Genomic DNA, 27,164 nt, shown 5'->3' on the forward strand with positions numbered 1-27,164 from the left:
TGTGTTGCACACGCTACGGGCTAAAAAAAGAAAAAAAGTCATGATGTCTCCCAGTGTCGGTTTTACTGATAATCGCTATTCACAGCGATTATCACTTTAACTGTCATTGTAGGAAAGACTTGCTGGTGAAAATCTTATGGTCACTATCAAAATTGGTTTATATATATGAATCATGTTTGATGGAAACCCACCAACAGGTAATGGAATGCATGTTTATGGATTGACATGAATGAACAATGAAAAGCCATGTGCTTTCTGGCAGTTTAGTCTTTTGTTCACTCTTGTCCATCTATGGGCGTGTACTCAACAGCTTCTATTGTGCTTTTTGAATGTATACGTATCTGTGATTGGTGGCCATGAAGCCACTCCCTGTAACTCACTTACTTGCTGTAAATAAACAAGCCCTGCTCAGAACAGATCGGAACACAGAAGGAGGCACACACACACACACTGACACACAGACACAGACACACACACACTGACACACACACACACACACACGCACACCCACAGACACACACACAGACACACACACACACACACACACACACACACACACACACACACACACACACACACGCTCACATAGCCATTTAAGAGACACATAAACTCTCACACACAAACACTTGCTCTTACACAAATGCGCACACATACATATCCAATGGAGAGAGACCTGGCAGATGGCATCGAAATGACCCAGCGTGTTTGTTCCTTTCTTTATCGCCAGTGCTTGGTAAATCGTTATGCAAAAGAGCGGAGCACTTGTACTTTTTAGTACAAGCCTATTTATTTTCCACCACAATGTGCAATAGACAAAACAGAACAAATCCTGACAAGCTAACTAACTACCATATTATCACCGATTCCATCTGGGAACCATGTTTGACTGGCAATAGGCACAGTCCCTCTCAGATACCAGGCACTGACTCTTTCCTATTCTAGTCAGACCCACAAATTAGGATATAGAAATGCGGAGTCCACCCGACTGGTGTTCACAGTGTCCTTTCCTTCTGTAACACCGAGGCAACACATCTTCTCCTGGCGGCAAACTATTCCTGCTGGAGCCTGAGAAAAGCTTACCTTACTTCTGAGTCTCTGTAAGAAATCTTCAAGGGATCCTTCACTCTGGCATCCCTTTCTCTGAAGAGGCAATGAGCCGCTACCCTTCTCTCACAAGGTACCAACTCGCACAAAGTTTCCTTCAGACATACTTTGACCCACTGACCCAAAGGATCTTCGCGAAGTGTCCTTTAAACAAAGTATATTCGCAAAGTGTCCTTTTTCAACACTCCTTTTAGCAGCAAGAGTGGCCCAATGTCAAGAAGATCTTCACAAAGGGTCCTTTAATAGGATGTCTCTGTGAACCAGGTTTTTAACAGGAGAAGTTCTTTGTGGCAAAAGTTCTTCTCCCACATGAAGAAACTGTAGCAGTTTCGCTGATCCCCATCTTCTTTTGCAAAGGATAGAAGGGAAGGGGATTGGAAACAGGGCCTCCAGCCCTAACAGCAACTTTATTGTGAAAAGGACTCTTCAGGCACGCTAGCCCCTTTGTAACTCTTTTCAGTCAATGTATCACACTCCCTAAGCTAACTAGCCCCTTGGTAACTCAACTTTGCAACAGGAACAAGAACTCGGCACACCTCAGTAGTAATGGTCAGGATGAGGTATACAAACGATCTTGCCTTCAGGTTCTCGAATACTAATGGCCCAGGCTTGGCCTTTTCCATCTGGGCACTTGGCCACTACTTGGTCAATGTAGATGGACCACCCCAGATTCTAATTCGCCTTGATTGACAGGAAGGTGTCCCATAACTGAGGCTTGGATTGGTTCCGATGCGGCTTAGGGACATATAGAAAGTCAAAAACCGCTTCTTCACAACAGGACCATCTCTTGCTCTTGATTTCCTCCATTATCTCCCGGGGAGCATATGGAAAATCGTATCCATACTCCATGTCCATCCTTCCTTTGGATAAGGCATTCAAAGCATAAGAACCTGGGAAGTTTTAGCCTGTCTCCTCTCCCAGGTGCGGTGTACTGGGTCTCCATTTTCTTGCTCAGACTGGAGTAGGCATCGTTCTGTGCCCGAGCCCGGGCATAGGTGCGAGGTAGGGATAGATCTGGGGCCCTAGTGGCTAAGACCTCACAGAACCCCAAGTTCCTTACCCACTGCATGCAAACAACTGCTGCCTCTGTTTCTTCACTGAGCGAACTGGAATTTGTAGGGCTTCTCCTCTCCTCAGTTTTCCAGTCCCACTCAGTCTCCACTTCTGACCTCCAGTCATCGATTCCTTCTTACAGGGACCCACAACGATGCTGGAAACTGAGTGACCCTACATCAACGGCTCCAGCCTCCCCCTCACTGGACAAACTGGAAGCCTTCAACTTTTGGGCTCATTGACTCCTTTCTGCCTCTGTAAGAGCTGGACTGTTAATTTTTGTGACTGTCACTGATGCATCTTGCGGCCGCTGCCCGGCCCTCACAACTTGCGTGTACTGCCCCTCTGAGATGTTGGTCTCCCTGGTCTTGCGAATAGTAGTGTAGGTTTGCATCACTGGTTCCGGCCCCAGTGGTACTTCTGGTACTCTCTATCCTCTTCCAACAGGAATAGCCACTCTAGGTGTCAGCAGTTCATGAGTGGTTCCTGCCTCCCAGTTCACATACAGTTCTTCTGGGCTGGCAATCACTCCATTCTATCTATTCTCCATGTCTGTAGCCGCATGGACACATACAGACATCTGCTACATACCAGTCCTAGATGCTTTGTGTCCCCTCCGCTGCATAAGGCGAGACTTCCTTTGGGCACTAATCGAACCCCAGTGTCCCACAGGGTCGAATTCCACGAAGTCCGCTCCACAGGTTCTCCGTCAACACATGGGATAGTCCCTGCGCTCCAGCTCACAACGGCATCCACCATCTTGCTCCTCTACACACGTCTGCTCCTCAGGTACACCTGAAGGCGGAAGTGATGTCTCAGCTCCCTCCCATTCGGATTGGCGGCCCGCAGACAGCGACTCCGCCTATGGCCCCAGACTAGCTGACTCTCTGACGGTGGCTCCTCTTGTAAGGCAGATCTCTTTGGTGCATTCTCTCCCACATGGTGCAGTAACCCCTTTGCTGGTGCCATAACACTGCCCAGCATGCACAAATGGTACTGCAATGCAGATTGTGTTCCCTGCCACAGATACACATACTTCTACCTCTTCTGTCCGTATTTGAGCTTCAGTTGCACTTCTCCATTCACAAGTCAACCAAACTCCCTCACTGCTGTTTGAAATTGTCCCGCTGTAACCGACTGCACGGCAGACATTTTCCTCCACAGCACATGAACAGACACAACCCCCGACGTGCTGATCTCCGCGTCCTGGGTCACTGCTTTCTTGACCATATCTTAAAAGCACACTTGTACAGGTAACTGTAAAGCAGACACGATTTTCTCCCACAATACAGCACACCCTTCCTCCATCGACACTCCAGCACTTTACTTGAGAAGACATATTATTTCCTAGGTAAATGTCCGGCAACCACTGCCGTGACCATGAATTGGAAGCAAACTTGCACTGATCATTGTAGAGCAGACATTACTTTCTCCACTGACACTTCAGCACTTTGCTTGAGAAGAGATAGCATTCCTTTGGCAAATACTCGGCCATTCCCGGTAGCAACTGCTGCTGTAACTCCGAATGTAGCACTGTCCCCGTAGGGCTTGCTGTTTGATGACTTGTTGAGCCTCCTCTGATTACCAGCACACAGTCACTTAGGGTACATTTCACACATCCCCCTTACTCCCAATGGCTTGTTGCTCAAAAAACAGTCCAGGGGTGTTGGCTTTTTGTATTTAATGTGGAACTTGGATGGGGGAAGGGAATGGTGGGATACTCAAACTGGAACTATGTACATTGGATAAGGACAACTCTCACTTGGCCTCGCTAGGTTGCTTGTGGAAGCGGTCACACTGCTTAAACTACACTGCCACATGTATGGAAAGGGTTTCCTTGCTCTTTCTCCAGCAATAGACTTGGTGATCTACATTCTCTTCAGGGTACTCTCTAGCATCCCCTTTACTGACACCCGTCCACAGATTTTTCAAGCTGCAGGGGTGGTCCCCCTCAGGTCAGGCCCCTTGACACAGATCTGTACTCACTGTACTGCAGAATCAGATGAAAAACCCTGAGCACATGTGGTCCTGGCTTTTATACAGTATCCCAGCATGCTCCGAGGCACTTTACTCTGCCAAATCACCAGGGCTGTGTTAAACGCCTGTGCACTCATTCATCAGGTTCCTATTGGACCAGTGTGAAACATCTAGGAGTGGAGCACCACCGCCTGTGCCCTGTAGGGGGCACTGTCTTCATACAATTCTGCCTGTGCCCTGTAGGGGACACTGTCCTCATAGAATTCTGCCTGTGCCCTGTAGGGGGCACCTCCCTCGTAGGATTCTGCCTATGCCCTGTAGGGTGTTCTGTCTTTGTAGGATTCTTCATGTGGTCTGAAGGGAGCGCTGTCCTCGTAGGATTCCACCTGTGCCCTGTAAAGGGGGTGCTGTACTCGTAGAATTCTGCTTGAGCCCTGTAGGGGGCGCTGTCCTTTCAGGATTCTGCCTTTGGTCTGTAGGTGGTGCTGTACTTATAGGATTCTGGCTGTGCCCTGTAGGGGGCACTGTCCTCATAGAATTCTGCCTGTGCCCTGTAGGGGGCACTGTCCTCATAGAATCCTGCCTGTGCCCTGTAGGGGGCACCTCCCTCGTAGGATTCTGCCTATGCCCTGTAGGGGGTTCTGTCTTTGCAGGATTCTTCCTGTGGTCTGAAGGGAGCGCTGTCCTTGTAGGATTCAACCTGTGCCCTGTAAGGGGGTGCTGTACTCGTAGAATTCTGCTTGAGCCCTAGGGGGCGCTTTCCTTTCAGGATTCTGCCTTTGGTCTGTAGGTGGTGCTGTACTTATAGGATTCTGGCGGTGCCCTGTAGGGGGCGCTGTCCTCATAGAATTCTGCCTGTGCCCTGTAGGGGGCACTATCCTTGTAGGATTCTGCCCGTGCTCTGTAGGGGCGCTCTCTTTTCGCCTGCCCCGCTCCGCTCTCTATACAGGAACCCAGCTCACCCATTGCGGTGGTTTAGCCAGCACTGTCCCACAGTCCCTACAGAGGTCGCTGTATATAGACCTCACCTGCCAAACATCATTATGCATTATGTATACAAAGAGAACCTGTCACATCTGGGCATAAGAACCACTCTGAATATTCCATCCCTCCACTGCATAGGACTGCTTTATACCCCCCCTTATATTTAGTCTCAAAGACTGAAGACCACTCTGGGGCTGGGAGTCGGAGCACAGAGTCCTCCCATCCCCTCCCCCCTCAGGGTCTGATAGTTGCTGCCTTAGCACATTCTAAAACCAAGCTGCTGCCCAGCTCCTGAGTGCACATAACACCACCAAGTAACCAAAGCCCTGACCTTGTATACATTCCTCGCTTGCTGGGTACGGTTATGCACACCCAGGAACTCTCAGTCTTAGACACTGTACAGCTATATGAGGGGGGAGGGGATATGAGTCTTTCATGAGGAAGTGTGCACAGCCAGAATTTAATGATGAATATTCTGATTCCGGTCTGTAAGGATAACATGATTGGCCGTCCTAGCGTTGGAGTATCCGCCAATCACATCATCTTTTACTAAATGTGATGGGCACGTGTCATTTCCTCCAATCAGAGAGCGAACCCCCCAACACTGGGGTCACACTGCAGCGATGTGTCTGTAAAGGGTTCGGTCGTCCACCATGTTTTGGGTAGTTCTCACTACAAATGCAGGTTTTGGGGGGTCGGGGACAAAACAAAGACGACACTACTTAGTATGCGCACTTTTTATTAAAGTTGGATAAATATAACACTCCCCAAGCCCTCCCCCGCACATTACACTGACGAGCGCTGCTTTCTCCTCCCCCGCGGTGCCTGACTCTGTGATATAGGATATATAGGATATATATATATAGGATATAAAGCTTATTTTTGCATCTAACTAAATAATAATAAAGAACATTTTCTACTAAAGGCCGTGCCGCCTCTTCACCCCTCGCCGTCTCTTCATTTTCGTTCCGGGGTTCAGCCGCTCAGTATATCCAGAGAAGCCTGTTCTGCGCCCTCCGGTCCCGGCTCATCTGGGTTCTCCAGTAGGCTCTTGTACTGACGAAAAAAAACATAGTTCCTTGAGAGTTAACAACTGTGGATCATACGATGGTTTATGTCAACCAGAATATGATTTCACCAGAACCAGTGCAGCTGACCAAAGACATTTGGAAAGATGTGGTATGAAGGAAGGATACTGGTGGACAGCGCTCAATGGACTGGATAATGAAATGATGAAAACGTTAATGGGCCATAAACAAAGGCAATGTTTTTATTCCATCAAAAGACAAGGTAATAGATGAAAAGACTTACATGAGAGTAAAATAAAATTAAAAGAGCCAACAATACCACTTTTAGATCCCATCCATCCAGAGAACCAGCTGTTGAGCATGGTGGGGCACCAATGTGAAGGATGGAAACCTGGTCTGGGGAAGGGATCTGATGGTTGGAGTCAGAGACATAGGCGTGTGTGGGTAATGACACTGCCGCAGGTTGCAAGATGGTGTGTTGCTATCGGGAACCCAGCTGGAATCCAGTAAAACTGCCTTGCAAATGTCTCTGCTGATTGTGTAGGTTGGGGGCTCCGTACTCTGCCAGCGGTGATCTGATGTGTGTCCAGCAGGTGGCAGCACTGTGTAGGTTGGGGCTCTGTACTCTGCCAGTGGTGATGTGATGTTTGTCCAGCAGGTGGCAGCACTGTGTAGGTTGGGGACTCTGTAATCTGCCAGCAGTGATGTGATGTGTGTCCAGCAGGTGGCAGCACTGTAGGTTGGGGGCTCTGTACTCTGCCAGTGGTGATGTGATGTTTGTCCAGCAGGTGGTAGCACTGTGTAGGTTGAGGACTCTGTACTCTGCCAGCAGTGATGTGATGTGTGTCCAGCAGGTGGCAGCACTGTGTAGGTTGGGTGCTCTGTACTCTGCCAGCGGTGATGTGATGTATGCCCAGCAGGTGGCAGCACTGTGTAGGTTGGGGGTCTGTACTCTGCCAGCGGTGATGTGATGTGTGCCCAGCAGGTGGCAGCACTGTGTAGGTTGGGGACTCTGTACTCTGCCAGCGGTGATGTGATGTGTGCCCAGCAGGTGGCAGCACTGTGTATGTTTGGGGCTCTGTACTCTGTCAGCGGTGATGTGATGTGTGTCCAGCAGGTGGCAGCACTGTGTAGGTTGGGGGCTCTGTCTTCTGCCAGCGGTGATGTGATGTGTGTCCAGCAGGTGGCAGCACTGTGTAGGTTGGGGCTCTGTACTCTGCCAGCGGTGATGTGATGTGTGCCCAGCAGGTGGCAGCACTGTGTAGGTTGGGGCTCTGTACTCTGCCAGCGGTGATGTGTGCCCAGCAGGTGGCAGCACTGTGTAGGTTGGGTGCTCAGTACTCTCCCAGCTGTGATGAGTGCCCAGCAGGTGGCAGCACTGTGTAGGTTGGGGGCTCTGTACTCTGCCAGCGTTGATGTGATGTGTGTCCAGCAGGTGGCAGCACTGTGTAGGTTGGGGCTCAGTACTCTGCCAGCGGTGACGTGTGCCCAGCAGGTGGCAGCACTGTGTAGGGGGCTAGGAGGGGGGGATCTCAGAATTTTTATCGCTAGGTAGGTTTAACCTGGAAATTCTAATGTAATCTCTTCCTATTGGTGGGTATTGGCAGAGTTAAATAACCCCTTTGTGCTGCATTAGTGGCCACTGGCAGTGTTTTTTCACCCCTTCATAAAACAGTTAATTAACTGACAGTGGTCACTAATGCATCAGTGGCAGAACATTAACCCCTTCCTGCTGCACTTTACTGACTTTACTGACTAAGGATGTTGTCAATCAATTAACCCCTTTACCCAGTTAACCAGTTTACAGGAAAGAGGGGGGCTAAGAGAGAGAAGGGGTGTAGAGAGAGGGGTGCTAAGATAGGGAGGAGGAGAGAGCGGGAAGAGAGGAGGAGAGAGAGAGAGAGGAAGACTGAAGGAAAGAGAGGGCTGAGAGAGAGTGGGGATTAGAGAGAGAGGGGAGATAAGAGAGACAGTGGGGTGAGAGATAGGGGGGCTGAGAGAGAGGGGGCTGAGAGGGGGCAGGGGAAGCTGACAGAAGGGGACAGAGAGGGGGGCTGAGAGAGAGAGGGGGCTGAGAGAAACAATGTGGCGAGAGAGAGAGGAGGACTGAGAGAAAGAGGGGGGATGAGAGAAAGAGAGGGGGGGGGTTGAGAGAAAGAGAGGGGGCTGAGAGAGAGAGAGAGGAGGACAGAGAATAAGAGAGGGGGGCAGAGAGAAAGAGGGGGGACTGAGAGAAAGAGGGGGGCTGAGAGAGACAGTGGGGCGAGAGAGAGGGGGACTGAAAGAGGGGGCTGAGAGAGAGGGGGGGCTGAGAGAAAGAGGGGGCTGAGAGAGACAGTGGGGCAAGAGAGAGAGGAAAATTGAGAAAAAGAGGGGGGGGGGGGGTTGAGAGAAAGAGGGGGGCTGAGAAAAAGAGAGAGAGGACTGAGAGAAAGAGGAGGGGCTGAGAAAAAGAGAGAGGGGACTGAGAAAAAAAGGGGGACCGAGAGAGACAGTGGGGTGAGAGAGAGGAGGACTGAGAAAAAGAGGGGGGCTGAGAAAAAGAGAGAGGGGACTGAGAGAAAGAGGGGGGCTGAGAGAGACAGTGGGGTGAGAGAGAGGAGGACTGAGAAAAAGAGGGGGCTGAGAAAAAGAGAGAGGGGACTGAGAGAAAGAGGGGGGCTGAGAAAAATAGAGAGGGGACTGAGAGAAAGAGGGGGGCTGAGAAAAAGAGAGAGGGGACTGAGAGAAAGAGGGGGCTGAGAAAAAGAGAGGCGGGACTGAGAGAAAGAGGGAGACTGAGATAAAGAGGGGGGTTGAGAGAGAGAGAGAGAAAGAGAGAGGGGGCCGATAGAGACAGTGGGGTGAGATAGAGTGGGCAGCTAAGAGAGGGGGGGGGGGGCTGAGAGAGGCAGGGGGGGCTGAGAGAGAGAGGGGACTGAAGGGGGAGATGAGAGACCTGTCCCTATCTGCAGTCCCTCCTATGCCCCCTTGTACCAGTCTCTGTCACCAAAGTGAACCTGTCGGAAACCGCCATTACTGTCCCAGGAGCCATCGTCATCTCCCAGAGGAGGAGCTGGTTCCAGGCAATTATGGCGGTGGTAGAGATGAGCTCTGCCCTAGAACTGGCACCCCACCAGAAGTTACCATCCCCATGAAGATGACCTCCAGGCCCCAATTTCCCACCTAGAATAAAACTGTGATAGAGGTGAGTACCTGGGTTCTGACAAAGCGCCTGTTCTGTTCCAGGATGTGAACGTAGGTCTGAGAGTCGTATCTGATCTCCCCCGATGTCTGCAGGGAAATCTTCTGCTGTCCTGTCTGAGACCAGAGAGAAGGAAGTGAGGACATAGACATGTCTGAGGGTGAAGAAGGTTGTATAGACGTGTCTGGGGGTGTAAGGACATTATACAGGTGTGTCTGGGAGGTGGAGGGCATTGTGCGGACCTGCCTGGGGAGATGGAGGGTGTTGTGTGAAAGTGCCTGGGAGGAGGAAGACGTTGTATGGACGTGTCTGGGAGGAAGAGGGCGTTGTATGGACGTGTCTGGGAGGAAGAGGGCGTGGTATGGACGTGTCTGGGAGGAAGAGGGCGTTGTATGGACGTGTCTGGGAGGAGGAGGGCGTGGTATGGACATGTCTGGGAGGAAGAGGGCGTTGTATGGACGTGTCTGGGAGGAAGAGGGCGTTGTATGGACGTGTCTGGGAGGAAGAGGGCGTTGTATGGACGTGTCTGGGAGGAAGAGGGCGTTGTGTGGACGTGTCTGGGAGGAGGAGGGCGTGGTATGGACATGTCTGGGAGGAAGAGGGCGTTGTATGGATGTGTCTGGGAGGAAGAGGGCATTGTATGGACATGTCTGGGAGGAAGAGGGCGTTGTATGGACATGTCTGGGAGGAAGAGGGCGTGGTATGGACATGTCTGGGAGGAAGAGGGCGTGGTATGGACGTGTCTGGGAGGAAGAGGGCGTTGTATGGACATGTCTGGGAGGAAGAGGGCTTGTATGGACATGTCTGGGAGGAAGAGGGCGTTGTATGGACGTGTCTGGGAGGAAGAGGGCGTTGTATGGACGTGTCTGGGAGGAAGAGGGCGCGGTATGGACATGTCTGGGAGGAGGAGGGAGTTATAAAGACTGGCCTGGGGGATAGAGGGCGTTGTATGGATGTGTCTGGGAGGAGGAGGGCCTTGTATGGATGTGTCTGGAAGGAGGAGGGTGGTGTATGGAAGTGTCTGGAAGGAGGAGGGCATTGTATGGAAGTGTCTGAGAAAAGGAGGGCCTTGTATGGACGTGTCCGGGAGATAAAAGGTGGGTGTTGTATGGATGTGTCTGGGGGGGTGGGGGAGATTGTATGGACATATGTGTTGGGTCTGGGAAATGGAGGATATTGTAGGAGGAGGAAAGGAGAGCATTTGCAACACTTAAGAAGAGGTTCGGCCAGGGGGACCAGCTTGTGAATCCGGAAGCTGTGTGGAGTAGGGATCGACCGATTATCGGCAAGGCTGATTTATCAAGGGCCGATATGCACTTTCCCCGATATATCGGAATCGGCCCCGAAAGTTACTGATACTGCCGATATTTTCATGACGTCATTCTGCCTTCTTAGACCACCTCGCCTTGGACAGCCTCGTCAGGAGTCGGGACTAGTCTCGCAGGAGTGTATCACAGCCATACACCCACCCACAGCAGCCAGGTGCCAGCCACCCATATCCACAGGCCCTGTACCAGCCAGCCAGCCAGCCACAGTCACTGTACCAGCGAGCCAGCCAGCCACCCACAGGCCCTGTACCAGCCAGCCACAGGCACTGTACCAGCCAGCCACCCACAGGCCCTGTACCAGGCAGCCACTCACATTCCCTGTGCCAGCCAGCCACCCACCACAGGGTGCCAGCCAGCCAGCCACCCCCCACAGGGTGCCAGACAGCCAGCCACCCACCGTAGGGTGCCAGACAGCCAGCCACCCACAGACCCTGTACCAGCCAGCCACCCACAAGCCCTGTACCAGCCAGCCACAGGCACTGTGCCAGCCAGCCGCCCACAGGCCCTGTATCAGCCAGCCACCCACAACCCCTGTGCCAGCCAGCCACCCACCCACCACAGGTTGCCAGCCAGCCACCCACCCACCACAGGATGACAGACAGCAAGCTATCCACCAACAGGGAGGGTGCGGAGGAGGTTCCAGGGGGGGGGGGGGGGTTACAGGCATAGCTGAAGGGTCAAAAGGGGGAGGCTAGACAAAAACTGACATCAGACCAGGGGTCCCAAACAGTTGGATTGGGATTACCTTAATACCTTAGAGGACTTGCGACTGGGAGTATCCGTGTGTCTGGGAGTACCTTAGCGAATGGGTGTACCTTGCGACTGGGAGTAACCGTGTGACTGGGAGTACCTCGTGACTGGGAGTACCTTGCAACTGGGAGCAACATTGTGACTGGGAGTACCTCGTGACTGGGAGTAACTGTGTGACTGGGAGTAACTGTGCGACTAGGAGTATCTTGTGACTGGGAGTACCTTGCGACTGAGTACCTTGCGACTGGGAGTAACCGTGTGACTAGGAGTAACCTTAGTGACTGGCAGTAACCTTAGCGACTGGGAGTAATCTCAGCGACTGGAAGCAACCTTAGCGACTGGGAGCAACCTTAGCGAATGGGAGTAACCTTAGTGACTGGGAATACCTTGGACATTGGGACTGGGAGTACTTTAGCAACTGGGAGTACCTTAGCGACTCGGGAGTACCTAGCGACCGGGAATACCTTGTGACATTGTGACTGGTGAGTACCTTAGCGACTGGTGAGTACCTTAGCGACCGGGAGTAACCTAGGTTTAGTACCAGGGGAGATTGAGGTAGTGTAGGTAACGAATAGCAGGCCGTTATCCTAATTATCCCCATAGAATAGAGGGTAATAATGTCCGACAGGATTGGGGATGAACCAATCGAGGATGAATAATGTTGTGTAAGATGTGAGTGACTTGTTTCTCTGGAAGCTCAGATCCTGGATCTAGAAAACAAGGTGGCAACACTGCGTAGCATCAACAACCTGGAAAGGAGCTTGGACATTACCCATCAGGTGCTGGCAAGGGCCGGCATAGAGGAGGGCAGAGAAGTGAAGACGCAGGCACTGGAGGTAGGCAGTTGTGTGACAGTTAGAAGGAGGGGAAGAGGGAAGAGTGCTAGGGAGGCCAGTCCGGAGTTGGTACATCCTAACAAATATGCCAAGTTGCATGACGATGGGGATATCAGCTCAGGGGTGGCAGTGCTAGGGCAGGCGCCCTCCCCCAGCTGCCAGGGGAGCGGCGGCTCCAGGAAGGAGGGGGGCCGAGACTCAGGAAAGGTTAGACAGGTTGTGGTAGTGGGGGACTCAATTATCAAGAGGACAGAGAGGGCAATCTCTCAAAACGATCATGGTAGCCGAACAGTATGTTGTTTACCGGGCGCTCGAGTTTGGCACATCGCGGATCGGGTGGACAGATTATTGGGCGGGGCTGCGGAGGACCCAGCGGTCATGGTGCATGTAGGCACCAATGACCAATTGAGAGGAAGATGGAGGATCCTAAAAAATGATTTCAGGGACTTAGGTAATAGATTGAGGAATCTCCAAGGTGACCTCCAAGGTGGTTTTCTCTGAAATACTGCCGGTACCTCGAGCCACACCAGAGAGGCAGAAGGATCTTAGGGAATTGAACAAGTGGCTGAGGAGCTGGTGTAGGAAGGAGGGGTTTGGGTTCCTGGAGAACTGGGCTGACTACCGGCTCTTTAGTAAGGACGGGCTGCCCTTAATGGCAAATGAGGTTTAATGTGGAGAAGTGTAAGGTTTTGCACTTGCGGACTAAAAACGTATAAGCAAAATACGCTTTAGGGGGAACCTCTGGGGGAATCAAAAATGGAGAAAGATGGGAGTCTTAGTAGAAGATAGACTAAGCAATAGCATGCAATGTCAAGCTACAGCTGCCAAAGCCGGCAGAATATTGGCATGCATAAGGAAGGGGATATAATACAGAGATAAAACTATAATCCTTCCACTTTATAAAACTCTGGTCCGACCGCATCTGGAGTATTCTGTCCAGTTCTGGTCGCCAGTCCTCAGAAAGGATGTGTTGGAACTGGAGAGAGTCGGCAACTAAACTAATTAGGGGATTGGAAGACCCATATTATGAGGAGCGTTTACACGCGATTGATTTATTCTCCCTGGAGAAGAGACATCTGAGAGGGAACATGATAGCGATTTAGAAATACCTCAACGGTGATCTCAGCATAGAAAAAAAACTATTCAGTCGCAAGGAATGTAAGAGGACACGAGGCCATACAATGCGATGAGAGGAAAAGAGATTTAACCTCAGGCTACGCAGGGGGTTCTTTACAGTAAGGGCTATAAGATTGTGGAACTCTCTACCACAAATGGTAGTAACTGTAGGGAGTATGGCTACTTTTAAAAGACTCTTGGACATACATCTCAAAGATCAAAACATTCAGGGTTATGGGAAATGATAACGGCCACACACACCTACACAGGTTGAACTGGATGGACTATTGTCTTTATTCAACCACAACTACTATGTAACTATGTAACTATGTACGGACATGTCTGGGGGGTGGATGATATTGTATGGACATGTCTGAAAGATGGAGGACATTGTATGGATGTGTCAGGAAGGTAAAGGGTGGGTATTGTACGGATGTGTCTAGGGGTTGAGGATATTGTATTGACGTGGTGGGTCTGGGAGATGGAGGACATTGTATGGACGTGTCTGGGAGGTAAAGGGTGGGTGTTGTACGGACATGTCAGATGGGGTAAAGGACATTGTATGGATATATGTGGATGTGTCTGTGGGATGGAGGAAGAGCCTCAATGGAATGGTGCCAAGACTGTCCAGTTAAGTGTTCTACAATGTTGTATGTATGGCAGTCGAGGCAATGTAAAGGCCTAACCTCCACAAGAAGGACCACTTATATTTATTCTGTCTTTTAGAAAGCAGTTCTTCCTGTCTGTGGAATGTCGATCTACCTGTAGAGTATCCATCCAACAGGCAACCAGGAGAGACAGCACTATCTGGATGTTGGTACTATCGTGGCAGTTCTCAGATGATGAACAAGCCGGTGGACACGATAAACATTTTATTGACAACCAGGAAAGATAGAAGTGGATAAACGTCAATTAAAATTGCTGATACAGTACCAGGCTGGCCTAGTCCGATGGGGTACGGTGGAAAGCTGCTGGGTCTACTGGATGGAGCAGGCAGGGCCCCTGATGGATTGTGTCGCTGCTCAGAAAAGCCGCAGACAGATGGGAGCCAAGCTGGGGTCGCCGGCGCTCCCGCGTGATGTCACCGCAACTTGGAACCACAGGGCGGAAGTGTCGTACCCGGAAGCAGGAAGGGCTAGCTTGGAACGCATGGGGGGAGCGTTGCCATGACGACGTGTTTTGCGCACATGCGCTTTATTAAGTCACAGAAAAGAAGGCAACAGTGTAATTAAAATGCCAGGAATGTGGTGGGCGTGGAGTGGGCAGAGCTCATGAGTGTCCCCAGCAGACATAAAGCCATCACCACCTACTTAGCCGGATATAACAACAATAAAATCATTGTGTAGAACGTCATACAAACGTGATACAAATGAGTAATTAATTAAGTAAATAGCAACTTCATTCGTCAAAATATAAGATTAAGACACATGTGTATACTTAAAACCAAATATCAATATGACTATTAAGGGATAAAAAAATATATATTCAAATAATTAGTGTGTAAATATAAGAATAACAAAAAAATCAAAAAATAATAAGGAAATCAAAAAAATAATAAATGATAAATATAATGAAGCAAGGAATCACAAAAGCCAGCAGAATATTAGCATGCATAAAGAAAGGGATGTATTCCAGAGATAAGACTATAATCCTTCCACTTTATAAAACTCTGGTCCGACCGCATCTGGAGTATTCTGTCCAGTTCTGGTCGCCAGTCCTCAGGAGGGATGTGTTGGAGCTGGAGAGAGTCCAGAGAAGGGCAACTAAATTGATTAGGGGATTGGAGGACCTTGTGAAGAGCGTCTGCAATCGCTCAATTTATTCTCCCTGGAGAAGAGACGCCTGAGGGGGGACATGATAGCAATTTATAAATATCTCAATGGGGATCTCAGCTTAGAAAAAAAGCTGTTCATTTGAAGGGATTGCATGAGGACAAGAGGGCATACAATGCGATTAGAGGAGAAGCGTTTTAACCTCAGGCAACGTGGGGGGTTCTTTACTGTTAGGGCTACAAGATTGTGGAATTCTCTACCACAAGAAGTGGTTTCTGCGGGTAGTATGGTGGCTTTCAAAGACTCTTAGACTTACATCTCAAGGATCAGAACATTCAGGGCTATGTGAGAAGATTACAGCCACACACACCTACACAGGGGGAACTGGATGGACTATTGTCTTTATTCAACCTCACCTACTGTGTAACTATGTGACAAAATAATGAAGCAAGGAATAAGGAATTAAATAATAATAAAATAATTAATGAAAAGAGTAAAGTAAACAATAATAAAGAAAAATAAATAATTCACCTATTTCAACAAACGCCTCTTAAGGCCCAATGTATATGAGAAACACTGTCTTTAAACAATGGTACGTACTTCAAGCTCCTCATTGAGGCCCCAAGGGGACAGAGACCCAAATTTGAAAATCCAAAAAGTCTCCCTCTTACACAGGAGGGAGAACCTTTCATTTGTGGGTCAAGGTGCTCTTGGGAATGGCTTTAATTGCCATAACCTCCAGGCTCTTGATGTCCTTTTTGTGTACCTGTAGGAAGTGGCGGGGGGACACTGCTTTTGTCACAACCCTTACTGACGAATCTTCGATGTTCACCATTGCGCTTGCGCATGGTGCGTGTGGTGCGTCCTACATATAGGAGATTACATGAGCACTTTAAAACATAAATCACTTATTCCGTTGAACACGTGATAAATTGTTTTTTTTTTTCTGTTATTACAAGCTTTTATTGAAATAAAAATAATATGTAATACAAAGATCGTATAGCGTGATACAAAAATTGAGAAGATTTGAAAACTAGAGTAAAACATTTCAAATAAGAAGAAAAAACATCATATTTACAATGTAATGTAAAAAAATAAGCAATGTTTGGTATGGTCATATATGTTATATCATTAGGTTATGATAAATATATAAATTTGTTATAAAATAGCATATCGATTGTACAATATAAAACAATAACAACAATTTACACTTTTCATTAAATATTTTATTATTATTTAATTTAATTCCTTATTCCTTGCTTCATTATATTGTGATTCCTTGCTTCATTATATTTATCATTATATTCATCATTTTTATTATTTTTTTGATTTCCTTATTATTGTTTTGATTTTTATTGTTATTCTTATATTTTCACACTAATTATTTATATATATTTTTTATCCCTTAATAGTCATATTGATATCTGGTTTTAAGTATACACACGTATCTTAATCTAATATTTTAACAAATGTTAAGTTGCATTTACTATTTACTAATTTGTATCATGTTTATATGACGTTCTACACAATGATTTTATTGTTGTTATATCCGGCCAAGTAGGTGGTGATGGGTTAATGTCTGCTGGGGACACTCATGAGCTCTGCCCACCCCATGTCCACCTCATTCCTTGCCTTTCAATTAAACTATTGCCTTCTCTTTCGTGATTTGATAAAGCTCATGCGCGTGAAACGCGTCGTCACGGCAACGGTCCCCTCATGCTTTCCAGGCTGGCCCTTCCTGCTTCTGGGTATGACACTTCCGGCTTGTTGTTCCGAGTCACGTGACATCACGCCAGAGCGACGGCAGGCCCGGCTTGGCTCCCGTCTCTCTACGGCTTTTCTGAGCAGCAACACCATCCGTCAGTGGCCCTCCCTGCTCCATCCAGTGGGCCCAGCAGCCATCCACCAATCCCCATCGGACTAGGCCAGCTTTGTACTGTATCAGCAATTTTAATTGATGTTTATCCACTTCTATCTTTCCTGGTTGTCAATAAAATGTTTATCGTGTCCACCGGCTTGTTCATTATCTGAGAACTGCCACGATAGTACCAACATCCGGATAGTGCTGTCTCTCCTGGTTGCCTGTTGGATGGTCATTTTGTACCCCACCGGATTGGTTTGTGACAATACACAGTGTGAACGCCACAGAGTTTAGCGCTGGGACCTTTTGTTGTTTACCTGTAGAGTGTACCTACCTCTAGATAGACATCTACCTGAGTGACAGAATCTTTGGTCACAGATCCGCTGATAGTGAAGTTTAGTGAACTCTGAAAATCCAGATCCCGAATCTGACACTCCACCCTGACACACCAACCAACAGAACAGTTCTGGGGAGAGAAGAGTGAGAAGATTTGGGGATTAGAAGATGAAATAGAAGAGACAGCTCCAAAGGGAATGAAGCGAGAAAATCGGGGATGTGGAGGACAGAAGAGACAACTCTGGACAAAGAAAACATCAGTGATTTTAGGAGAGACACTGAGAATTGGTTTCCATCCATTTACCAGAATTGGGGTTCTTGCCAGGATCTCCTGGTAGTTCACAGCTCCAGGGGCTTCTTTTGCCTCAGTACAGGTGGAGATGTCTGGCTGGAAAAAAGAAGAGGCACATGATAGACCTTCAGCCAATGCCTCAGTCATATACAGTACACCAATTTCACATTTCTTCATCTTCAATCCCACTCCTTATCCCACTGTCTCACCTGGGTTCCCTCCTCACCCCACTGTCTTACCTGGGTTCCCTCCTCACCCTACTGTCTTACCTGGGTTCCCTCCTCACCCTACTGTCTTACCTGGGTTCCCTCCTCACCCACTGTCTTACCTGGGTTCCCTCCTCACCCTACTGTCTCACCTGGGTTCCCTCCTCACCCACTGTCTTACCTGGGTTCCCTCCTCACCCTACTGTCTCACCTGGGTTCCCTCCTCACCCTACTGTCTCACCTGGGTTCCCTCCTCACCCTACTGTCTTACCTGGGTTCCCTCCTCACCCTACTGTCTTACCTGGGTTCCCTCCTCACCCTACTGTCTTACCTGGGTTCCCTCCTCACCCTACTGTCTTACCTGGGTTCCCTCCTCACCCTACTGTCTCACCTGGGTTCCCTCCTCACCCTACTGTCTCACCTGGGTTCCCTCCTCACCCTGCTGTCTTACCTGGGTTCCCTCCTCACCCTGCTGTCTTACCTGGGTTCCCTCCTCACCCTACTGTCTCACCTTGGGTCCCTCCTCACCCCACTGTCTCACCTGGGTTCCCTCCTCACCCTACTGTCTCACCTTGGGTCCCTCCTCACCCCACTGTCTCACCTGGGTTCCCTCCTCACCCCACTGTCTTACCTTGGGTCCCTCCTCACCCCACTGTCTCACCTGGGTTCCCTCCTCACCCTACTGTCTCACCTGGGTTCCCTCCTCACCCTGCTGTCTTACCTGGGATCCCTCCTCACCCTACTGTCTTACCTGGGTTCCCTCCTCACCCTACTGTCTTACCTGGGTTCCCTCCTCACCCTACTGTCTTACCTGAGTTCCCTCCTCACCCTACTGTCTTATCTGGGTTCCCTCCTCAACCCACTGTCTTACCTTGGGTCCCTCCTCACCCCACTGTCTCACCTGGGTTCCCTCCTCACCCTACTGTCTTACCTTGGGTCCCTCCTCACCCCACTGTCTCACCTGGGTTCCCTCCTCACCCTACTGTCTCACCTTGGGTCCCTCCTCACCCCACTGTCTCACCTGGGTTCCCTCCTCACCCCACTGTCTTACCTTGGGTCCCTCCTCACCCCACTGTCTCACCTGGGTTCCCTCCTCACCCTACTGTCTCACCTTGGGTCCCTCCTCACCCCGCTGTCTTACCTGGGGTCCCTCCTCACCCCACTGTCTCACCTTGGGTCCCTCCTCACCCCACTGTCTCACCTGGCATCTCTCCCCACACCGCTGTCTCATCTGGGATCTCTCCTCACCCCACTGTCTTACCTTGGGTCCCTCCTCACCCCACTGTCTCACCTGGGTTCCCTCCTCACCCTACTGTCTCACCTTGGGTCCCTCCTCACCCCACTGTCTCACCTGGCATCTCTCCCCACACTGCTGTCTCACCTGGGATCTCTCCTCACACCGCTGTCTCACCTGGGGTCCCTCCTTACCCCACTGTCTCACCTAGGGGCCCCGCTCACCCCACTGTCTCACCTGGGATACTCCCTCACTCCATTACCTCATCTATGAGCCTATCTTCTCCATTACCTCATCTGGGGCCCCTTTCTTTCCCTCTGTCTAACCAAGGGTCCCTCCTCACCCCACTGTCTCATCTGAGGTTCACCCATCCCGTTGTCTCATCTGGGATACTCTCTCACTACATTACCTCATCTGTGAACCTACAGTGCATCCGGAAAATATTCACAGCGCTTCACTTTGTTCACATTTTTTTATGTTACAGCCTTATTCCAGAATGTATTAAAATCATTATTTTCCTCAAAATTCTACAAACAATCCCCCATAATGACAACGTGAGAGAAGTTTGTTTGAAATCTTTACAAATTTATTAGAAAAAAAAAAAAAATCACATGTACATGCTGTAAGTATTCACACCCTTTGCCATGGTACTCGGAATAGAGCTCAGGTGCATCCTGTTTCCACTGATCATTCTTGAGATGTTTCTACAACTTGATTGGAGTCCACCTGTGGTAAATTCTGTTAATGCAAAGGAAAGAGCAACCCCGCTCAGGCTCAATCCACTGTGCTCTGCAATCCAGCTGGGTGCTCACCTTGGCTCACCACCGTGGAAGTATTATAGGAAAAGAAAAAGGTCGCACTCCGTCATGGAATGAAGTTGCTTGGATTGATTGAAGTATCGTCATGCCAAACATCCAAACAGACAGAAACTGTTAACACGTTTCATAGGGTCTCACTGCTTGTTCTGTTGACTGGACATTATTTGGAAAGGCACACACCTGTCTATATAAGGTCCAACAGTTACCAGTGCATGTCAGAGCACAAACCAAGCCATGAAGTCCAAGGAACTGTCTGTAGACCTCGGAGACAGGATTGTATGGAGGCACAGATCGGGGGAAGGGTACAGAAACATTTCTGCAGCATTGAAGGTCCCAATGAGCACAGTGGCCTCCACCATCTGTAAATGGAAGAGGTTTGGAACCACCAGGACATTTCCAAGAGCGGCCGCCCGGCCAAACTGAGCAATCGGGGGAGAAGGGAATTAGTCAGGGAGGTGACCAAGAACCCGATGGTCACTCTGAAAGAGCTCCAGCGTTTCTATGTGGAGAGAGGAGAACCTTCCTGAAGAATAACCATCTCTGCAGCACTCCACCAATCAGGCCTGTATGGGTGTGGCCAGATGGAAGCCCCTCCTCTGTAAAAGTCATATGACAGCCCGCCTGGAGTTTACCAAAAGGCATCTGAAGGACTCTCAGACCATGAGAAACAAAATTCTCTGCTCTGATGGAACAAAGATTGAACTCTTTGGCCTGAATGGCAAGCGTCATGTCTGGAGGAAACCAGGCACTGCTCATCACCTGACCAATACCATCCCTACTGTGAAGCATGGTGGTGGCAGCATCATGGTGTGGGGATGTTTTTCAGTGGCAGGAACTGGGAGACTAGTCAGGATGGAGGGAAAGATGAATGCAGCAATGTACAGAGACATCATTGATGGAAACCTCCTCCAGAGCGCTCTGGACCTCAGACTGGGGTGAAGGTTCATCTTCCAACAGGACAACGACCCTCAGCACACAGCCAAGATAACAAAGGAGTGACTACGGGACAACTCTGTGAATGTCCTTGAGTGGCCCAGCCAGAGCCCAGACTTGAACCCGATTGAACATCTCTGGAGAGATCTGAAAATGGCTGTGCACCGACCCTCCCCCATCCAACCTGATGGAGCTTGAGAGGTCCTGCAAAGAAGAATGGGAGAAACTGCCCAAAAATAGGAGTGCCAAGCTTGTAGCATCATACTCAGAAATACTGGAGGCTGGAATTGGTGCCAAAGGAGCTTCACCAAAGTATTGAGCAAAGGCGGTGATACTTATGTACATGGGAGTTTTTTATTTTTTTTATTTTAATTAAATTTGCAAAGATTTCAAACAAACTTCTCTCACGTTGTCATTATGGGGGATTGTTTGTAGAATTTTGAGGAAAATAATGAATTTAATCAATTTTGGAATAAGGCTGTAACAACAAAAAGCGCTGTGAATACTTTCCAGATGCACTGCACCTTCTCCATTACCTCAACTGGGGCCAATTTTGTATCCCACTGCCTAACCTGGGTCCCTCCTCACCCTACTTCTTATCTGATCTGGGGTCCCTCCTCACCCCACTGTCTCATCAGAGGTTCACTCTCCCCACTTTTTCACCTGGGTTACCCCCTTACCGCACCTGTGATCTTACTTTCTCCATTACCTCACCTGGGGCCCCTTTTTAACCCATTTTCTCACCTGGGGTCCTCCTCACCCCACTGTCTCATCTGAGGTTCACTCACCCCATAGTCTCATCTGGAGTCCCTCCTCACCCCATTACCTCATTCAAGACCTTACTTTTATTAGCTCATATGGGACTCACCTTGCATTCCATTGTGTCATCTGAAATCCCCATCCCAACTCTACCTCATCCATGGTCCTTCTCTCTCTAATAACTTATCTGGGGTCTCCCTTCACCCCACTACCTTATCTGGGGGGCTACAGATCAGACTGACTGGAAACAGTATACAGTGGGGATTGAAAGTTTGGGCACCCCAGGTAAAAATTTGTATTAATGTGCATAAAGAAGCCAAGGAAAGATGGAAAAATCTCCAAAAGGCATCAAATTACAGATTAGACATTCTTATAATATGTCAACAAAAGTTATATTTTATTTCCATCATTGAATCTTTCAAAATTACAGAAAACAAAAAAATGGCGTCTGCAAAAGTTTGGGCACCCTGCAGAATTTATAGCATGCACTGCCCCCTTTGCAAGGCTGAGACCTGCCAGTGTCATGGATTGTTCTCAATCATCGTCTGGGAAGACCAGGTGATGTCAATCTCAAAGGTCTTAAATGCCCAGACTCATCTGACCTTGCCCCAACAATCAGCACCATGGGATCTTCTAAGCAGTTGTCTAGAAAACTGAAACTGAAAATAGTTGACGCTCACAAAGCTGGAAAAAGCTATAAGAAGATAGCAAAGCGTTTTCAGATGTCAATATCCTCCGTTCGGAATGTAATTAAGAAATGGCAGTCATCAGGAACAGTGAAAGTTAAAGCAAGATCTGGAAGACCAAGAAAAATATCAGACAGAACGGCTCGCAGGATTGTGAAAAAAACAATTCAAAACCCACGTTTGACTGCACGATCTCTCCAGAAAGATCTGGCAGACACTGGGGTTGTGGTACACTATTCCACTATAAAGAGATAATTGTACAAATATGGTCTTAATGGAAGAGTCATCAGAAGAAAACCTCTTCTACGTCCTCACCACAAAAATCAGCGTTTGAACTTTGCAAATGAACATATAGACAAGCCTGATGCATTTTGGAAACAAGTTCTGTGGACCGATGAGGTTAAAATTGAACTTTTTGGCCGGAATGAGCAAAGGTACGTTTGGAGAAGAAGGGGCACAGAATTTAATGAAAAGAACCTCTGTCCAACTGTTAAGCATGGGGGTGGATCAATCATGCTTTGGGGTTGTATTGCAGCCAGTGGCACAGGGAACATCTCACGAGTAGAAGGAAAAATGGATTCAATAAAATTTCAGCAAATTTTGGATGGTAACTTGATGCCATCTGTGAAAAAGCTGAAGTTAAAGAGAGGATGGCTTCTACAAATGGATAATGATCCTAAACACACCTCGAAATCCATGGGGGATTACATCAAGAGGCGTAAACTGAAGGTTTTGCCATGGTCTTCACAATCTCCTGACCTCAACATAATTGAAAATCTATGGATAGACCTTAAAAGAGCAGTGCGTGACAGACAGCCCAGAAATCTCAAAGAACTGGAAGACTTTTGTAAGGAAGAATGGGCAAAGATACCTCAAACAAGAATTGAAAGACTCTTGGCTGGCTACAAAAAGTGTTTACAAGCTGTGATACTTGCCAAAGGGGGCAGTACAAGATAATAACTCTGCAGGGAGCCCAAACTTTTACAGACGCCATTTTTTTGTTTTCTGTAATTTTGAAAGTGTTAATGATGGAAATAAAATCTAACTTTTGTTGACATATTATAAGAATGTCTAATCTGTAATCTGATGCCTTTTGGAGATTTTTCCATCTTTCCTTGGCTTCTTTGTGCACATTAATACAAATTTTTACCTGGGGTGCCCAAACTTTCGATCCCCAATGTGTTGCTGCATCTGATTCTAGATCATGTGTGTTCATCAAGAAAAGTGGGTGCGCTACCTAACAGGCAGACACAGACTAAAGAAGAGACTATGGACCCTAATAATATAGAAATGATGCCTCCAATAGGGAAGTATTGGAGGTGGGCTGAGTAGCGGTGACAACCTCTGTGATAGGTGTAGTTACCTTAGAACTGGTAATGTTCCTCGTCTCCCAGATGGGCGTCTCCCCCACTCTCACTGGTACCATGAAGATGACAGTGAGAGGAAGTGACCGTTGGCCCAGATTAGTGACCTGAGGATGGGGAGAAGAGGAATAAGAGGTGGATTACATGGAGGAGGCTGGTTGGATAAGGTTTTAGTCCCCCCCACCCTGCCTAGTCTTACCGTGTAGATGTGCTGTATGGTGGAGTCACCACTGGAGAAGTTCTGGTTTTTGCTGGACTCTTCAAGGCTACAACAAGCACAGACAATGAGTGTGAGTTGTGGGGTACGGGGGGGGGGGGGGGCCTCTGACACCCACCCCTCCATAATCCCATCCAAGGAAGTTTCCTTTCTGGGAGTCCAATACCATGACATGGGTTTCAGTAGTTGGATTACTCCTCTGAACCGGTAGTATTAACTGGCAGTACTCCTCTAAATACCACCGCAAATATCCCCTTTCCCAAATGCCGTGAGCTATTGCTCCTATTGCAATTACCCCTCCTCCCTCTCGCACCTATCAAATTAGGACCTGTGGCTGTGTTTATACAGTCACTGCATTCTCATAGAGTTTTTTTTTATGATTTTCTAAAATTTTTTTTAAAAAGATATATATATATATTTTATATATTTTTATTTTATACTGTACAATGAGCTTGCGTTGTCTCACCCCCCCCCCCCCCCTTGTGTCCTGTTCATTCAATAACTGAAGCTTATTAAACAGAGTTTACTATGCTTCAGTCATGAATGGACACAGAAGCGATTGGTACTGATCACTCACTGTGTTCATTCATTAACTACTTGCCGACTGCCTAACGCCGATTTACATCGGCAGTCAGCCCCTCACAGGCAAAGCGAGGTGCGCTCCCGCTCGCTCACGGACCCCCCCCCCCCCATGTGAGTGACCGGCGGACCCGATGTTCACCGGGCACTCGCGATTGTCCGTTACAGCGGGAGAAAGGCAGGCGGCTGATGTAAACAAAGCCTCCTGTCATTCTTCCTGTGTAAAAGCACAGATCATACGGTCCTGCTATGTAGGATCGTAGATCTCTGCTGTTACACACACAGCCACATCCAATCACAGTAAGAAGCACACCCCTAGGGACACACTTAACCCCTCCCTCTGAAATAAAGTTAACCCCTTCCCTGCCAGTGTAATTTTACAGTAACAGTGCATATGTATAGCACTGATTACTGTAGTAATGTCACTGGTACCCCCAAAAGTGTCAAAAATGTCAGTCAAGGGTCCGATCTGTCCGCCGCAATGTCGCAGTCCCGCAAAAAAAAATCGCAGATCGCCGCCATTACTAGTTAAAAAAAAAAACAACAAAAATGACAGAAATCTTTCCCTTAGTTAGTAAAAGCAAAAACTTTTGCGCAAACCAATCAAAATACACTTATTGCGATTTTTTTTTACCAAACATAGGTAGCAGAAAACAAATTGGCTTAGAATGTTAAAAAATTTTGATTTTTACTTTTTTTTGGGGAATTTCATATAAAAAAAATGTGAAAAATATTGTTATTTTTGCAAAATTGTTGCTATTTTTTTGTTTATAGCGCATGATCAAAAAATCGCACAGGTGATCAAATACCACCAAAAGAAAGCTCTGTTTGTGGGAAAAAAAGGACGTCAAATTCGTTTAGGTACAGCGTCACACGACTGTGCAATTGTCCTTTAAAATCACGCAGTGCAGAATCGCAAAATAGGCCCTGGTCAGGAAGGGGGTAATATTCCGGGGATTAAGTGGCTAAAGGAAGGGGCCACTAAATGACATACTGACCAGTGCCTTCCCCCGCTCTCCATCCTGAACATTCCCCTGTGTACCCACAGCAGTTGGCGGGAGTGGGAAGCCAGCAGTGCTGCCGGGGGAGGGGGGCCCTGAGAGTAGGGGGAATCATATGTGGGGCCCGGAAAGCAAGGGGAATCAGATTTGGGCTGGGCACAGAGGGAGGTCAGAGCAGTGGGGGGAGGGCAGTTACAGGATCTATGCCCTGTGTGTCTCCTTTCCCTGCAGCAGCTGAAAGCCAGCAGGAGGGAGAGGGGGAGAAACTGGCTGTCAGCTGCTCCACCCCCCCCCCCTGCCGCAACGACACCCCTCCTCCCTGTCCTGCCCACATCTGATTCCCCCTGCTCTCCGGGCCCCCCTGTGTGCCTGGACCCCTAAAGAAGGACCGGGGGGGGGGGGGTGCTCCCTTATCCGCAGCCCTGGTCACCAGTATTGTCTGTGGTCTCCCTACAGCTGTGCTTGTGTTGGTGGAGGCAGAACTTTCCTTCCTCATGTCAGAGCTGCCCCCTTGACGATTGGGGGGGGGGGGGGGGTCATGATAGAGGTGGAGGAAGCATAGATCCACAGAATGGATAAAGCAGATACAGGGAGGTCCCCAGGTACGGCTTCCTCTCCAGCAAGGAGAACAGTGATCAGCACAATGACATGAATGGTGGGTCTCCAAATCTCCTAAAGCCCCATGAGAAGCAGAGGGGCCCCCCAGTGCTGGGACTAGGTGACCTAGAGCCCAGGGCGAACATCCCAAACTGCGCCATCCCTCCAAGATGTATGAGCATTATGTGTCAGCAAAAATCCCCCCCCCCCCCCAAAAAAAAAGTGGGCACTAATCTGCATGATTACCTCCTATGCATAAATTCATCTAATCTCAGTACAAATTACCCTCTCCTGCAGAAATCCCTCTCCCAGCACATATCTTTCCTCCCTCCATCCCCCAAATCTCTCCAGCACAAATGCTCACCCCCCCCAAAAAAATCACCCCTCCTAGCACAAATTCTCCAACCCCATCCCCCCTCCTAGTACAAACAATCCCCCCCAACCACCCCTACTAGCACAAATCCCCCTTATTCTTCCCCCCCCAAAAAAAAAAGAAAATATCCTTCTAGCACAAATACTCTTCATCCCTCCCCCTCCTAACAAATATACCTGAATCACCACTCCTAACGCCCCCCCCCCCCCCATACAAATTTCCCCTCCTAGCACAATTCTTTTCCCCTGCTGCTTTGCAATTTCTCCTCACAACACATACCCCCTCCTCCATTGATGTCCTTGCAGTGCCCCCCACCTAACATGATACCACTGTGCCCAGGGCAGCCATCCCTCCTGCCCACCCCTTGTCCCAGCCCTGGAGCCCCCTAATGACCACCTTACTGTAGGTTTCCTGGCAGCTACAGATGGTCCCAGATGACAGCACTTGTAGGAGAAAGAAGTCTGAGAACAACCCTCGTCCGATCATTATTGTCTTCCCCAAGATAAGCTGTGACTTAGTACCCCTACCCTGAACACAGCCTAAAGAGGAACCCCTCCAGAAGCCGGAACAATCCAAAGCTGTTCCAGAAGACTGCATGGGGTAGTCAGATTGTCCAACCCTTCTCAGATGGAAATGAACTTCCTCTGTCATTTGATTCCCTACTCAGATTGTCTTCTTCTCACCTGGTGATGGTAACGTAGATGGGGTAGCGGACGCTCAGCTGAGATGAGGACATCATTCGATCGGTGGGAGTTCATCTGTAATCAGTGATAAAG

General features: G+C 48.8%; 2 protein-coding genes across 2 annotated transcripts in view; both read right to left on the minus strand.

The window, feature by feature from the left end:
• Positions 1-27,164, minus strand: part of LOC309559011 (integrin alpha-M-like) — a 266,904-nt gene that overhangs the window by 118,424 nt on the left and 121,316 nt on the right. The gene's annotated exons all lie outside the window — the stretch shown is intronic.
• On the minus strand, positions 5,991-27,164 carry LOC309559012 (integrin alpha-M-like). The gene is made up of 7 exons (XM_082262122.1): positions 27,072-27,164; positions 23,821-23,887; positions 23,621-23,728; positions 17,634-17,717; positions 17,346-17,459; positions 9,342-9,446; positions 5,991-6,174 (listed from the first exon to the last, which is right to left on the minus strand). Exons 1-7 carry the CDS (start codon positions 27,125-27,127, stop codon positions 6,094-6,096), a joined length of 615 nt encoding a protein of 204 aa, XP_082118248.1. The 5' UTR covers positions 27,128-27,164; the 3' UTR covers positions 5,991-6,093.

This window comes from Pelophylax lessonae, assembly GCF_965119305.1.
Source record: "Pelophylax lessonae genome assembly, chromosome: 6".
Classification (NCBI taxonomy): Eukaryota; Metazoa; Chordata; class Amphibia; order Anura; family Ranidae; genus Pelophylax; species Pelophylax lessonae.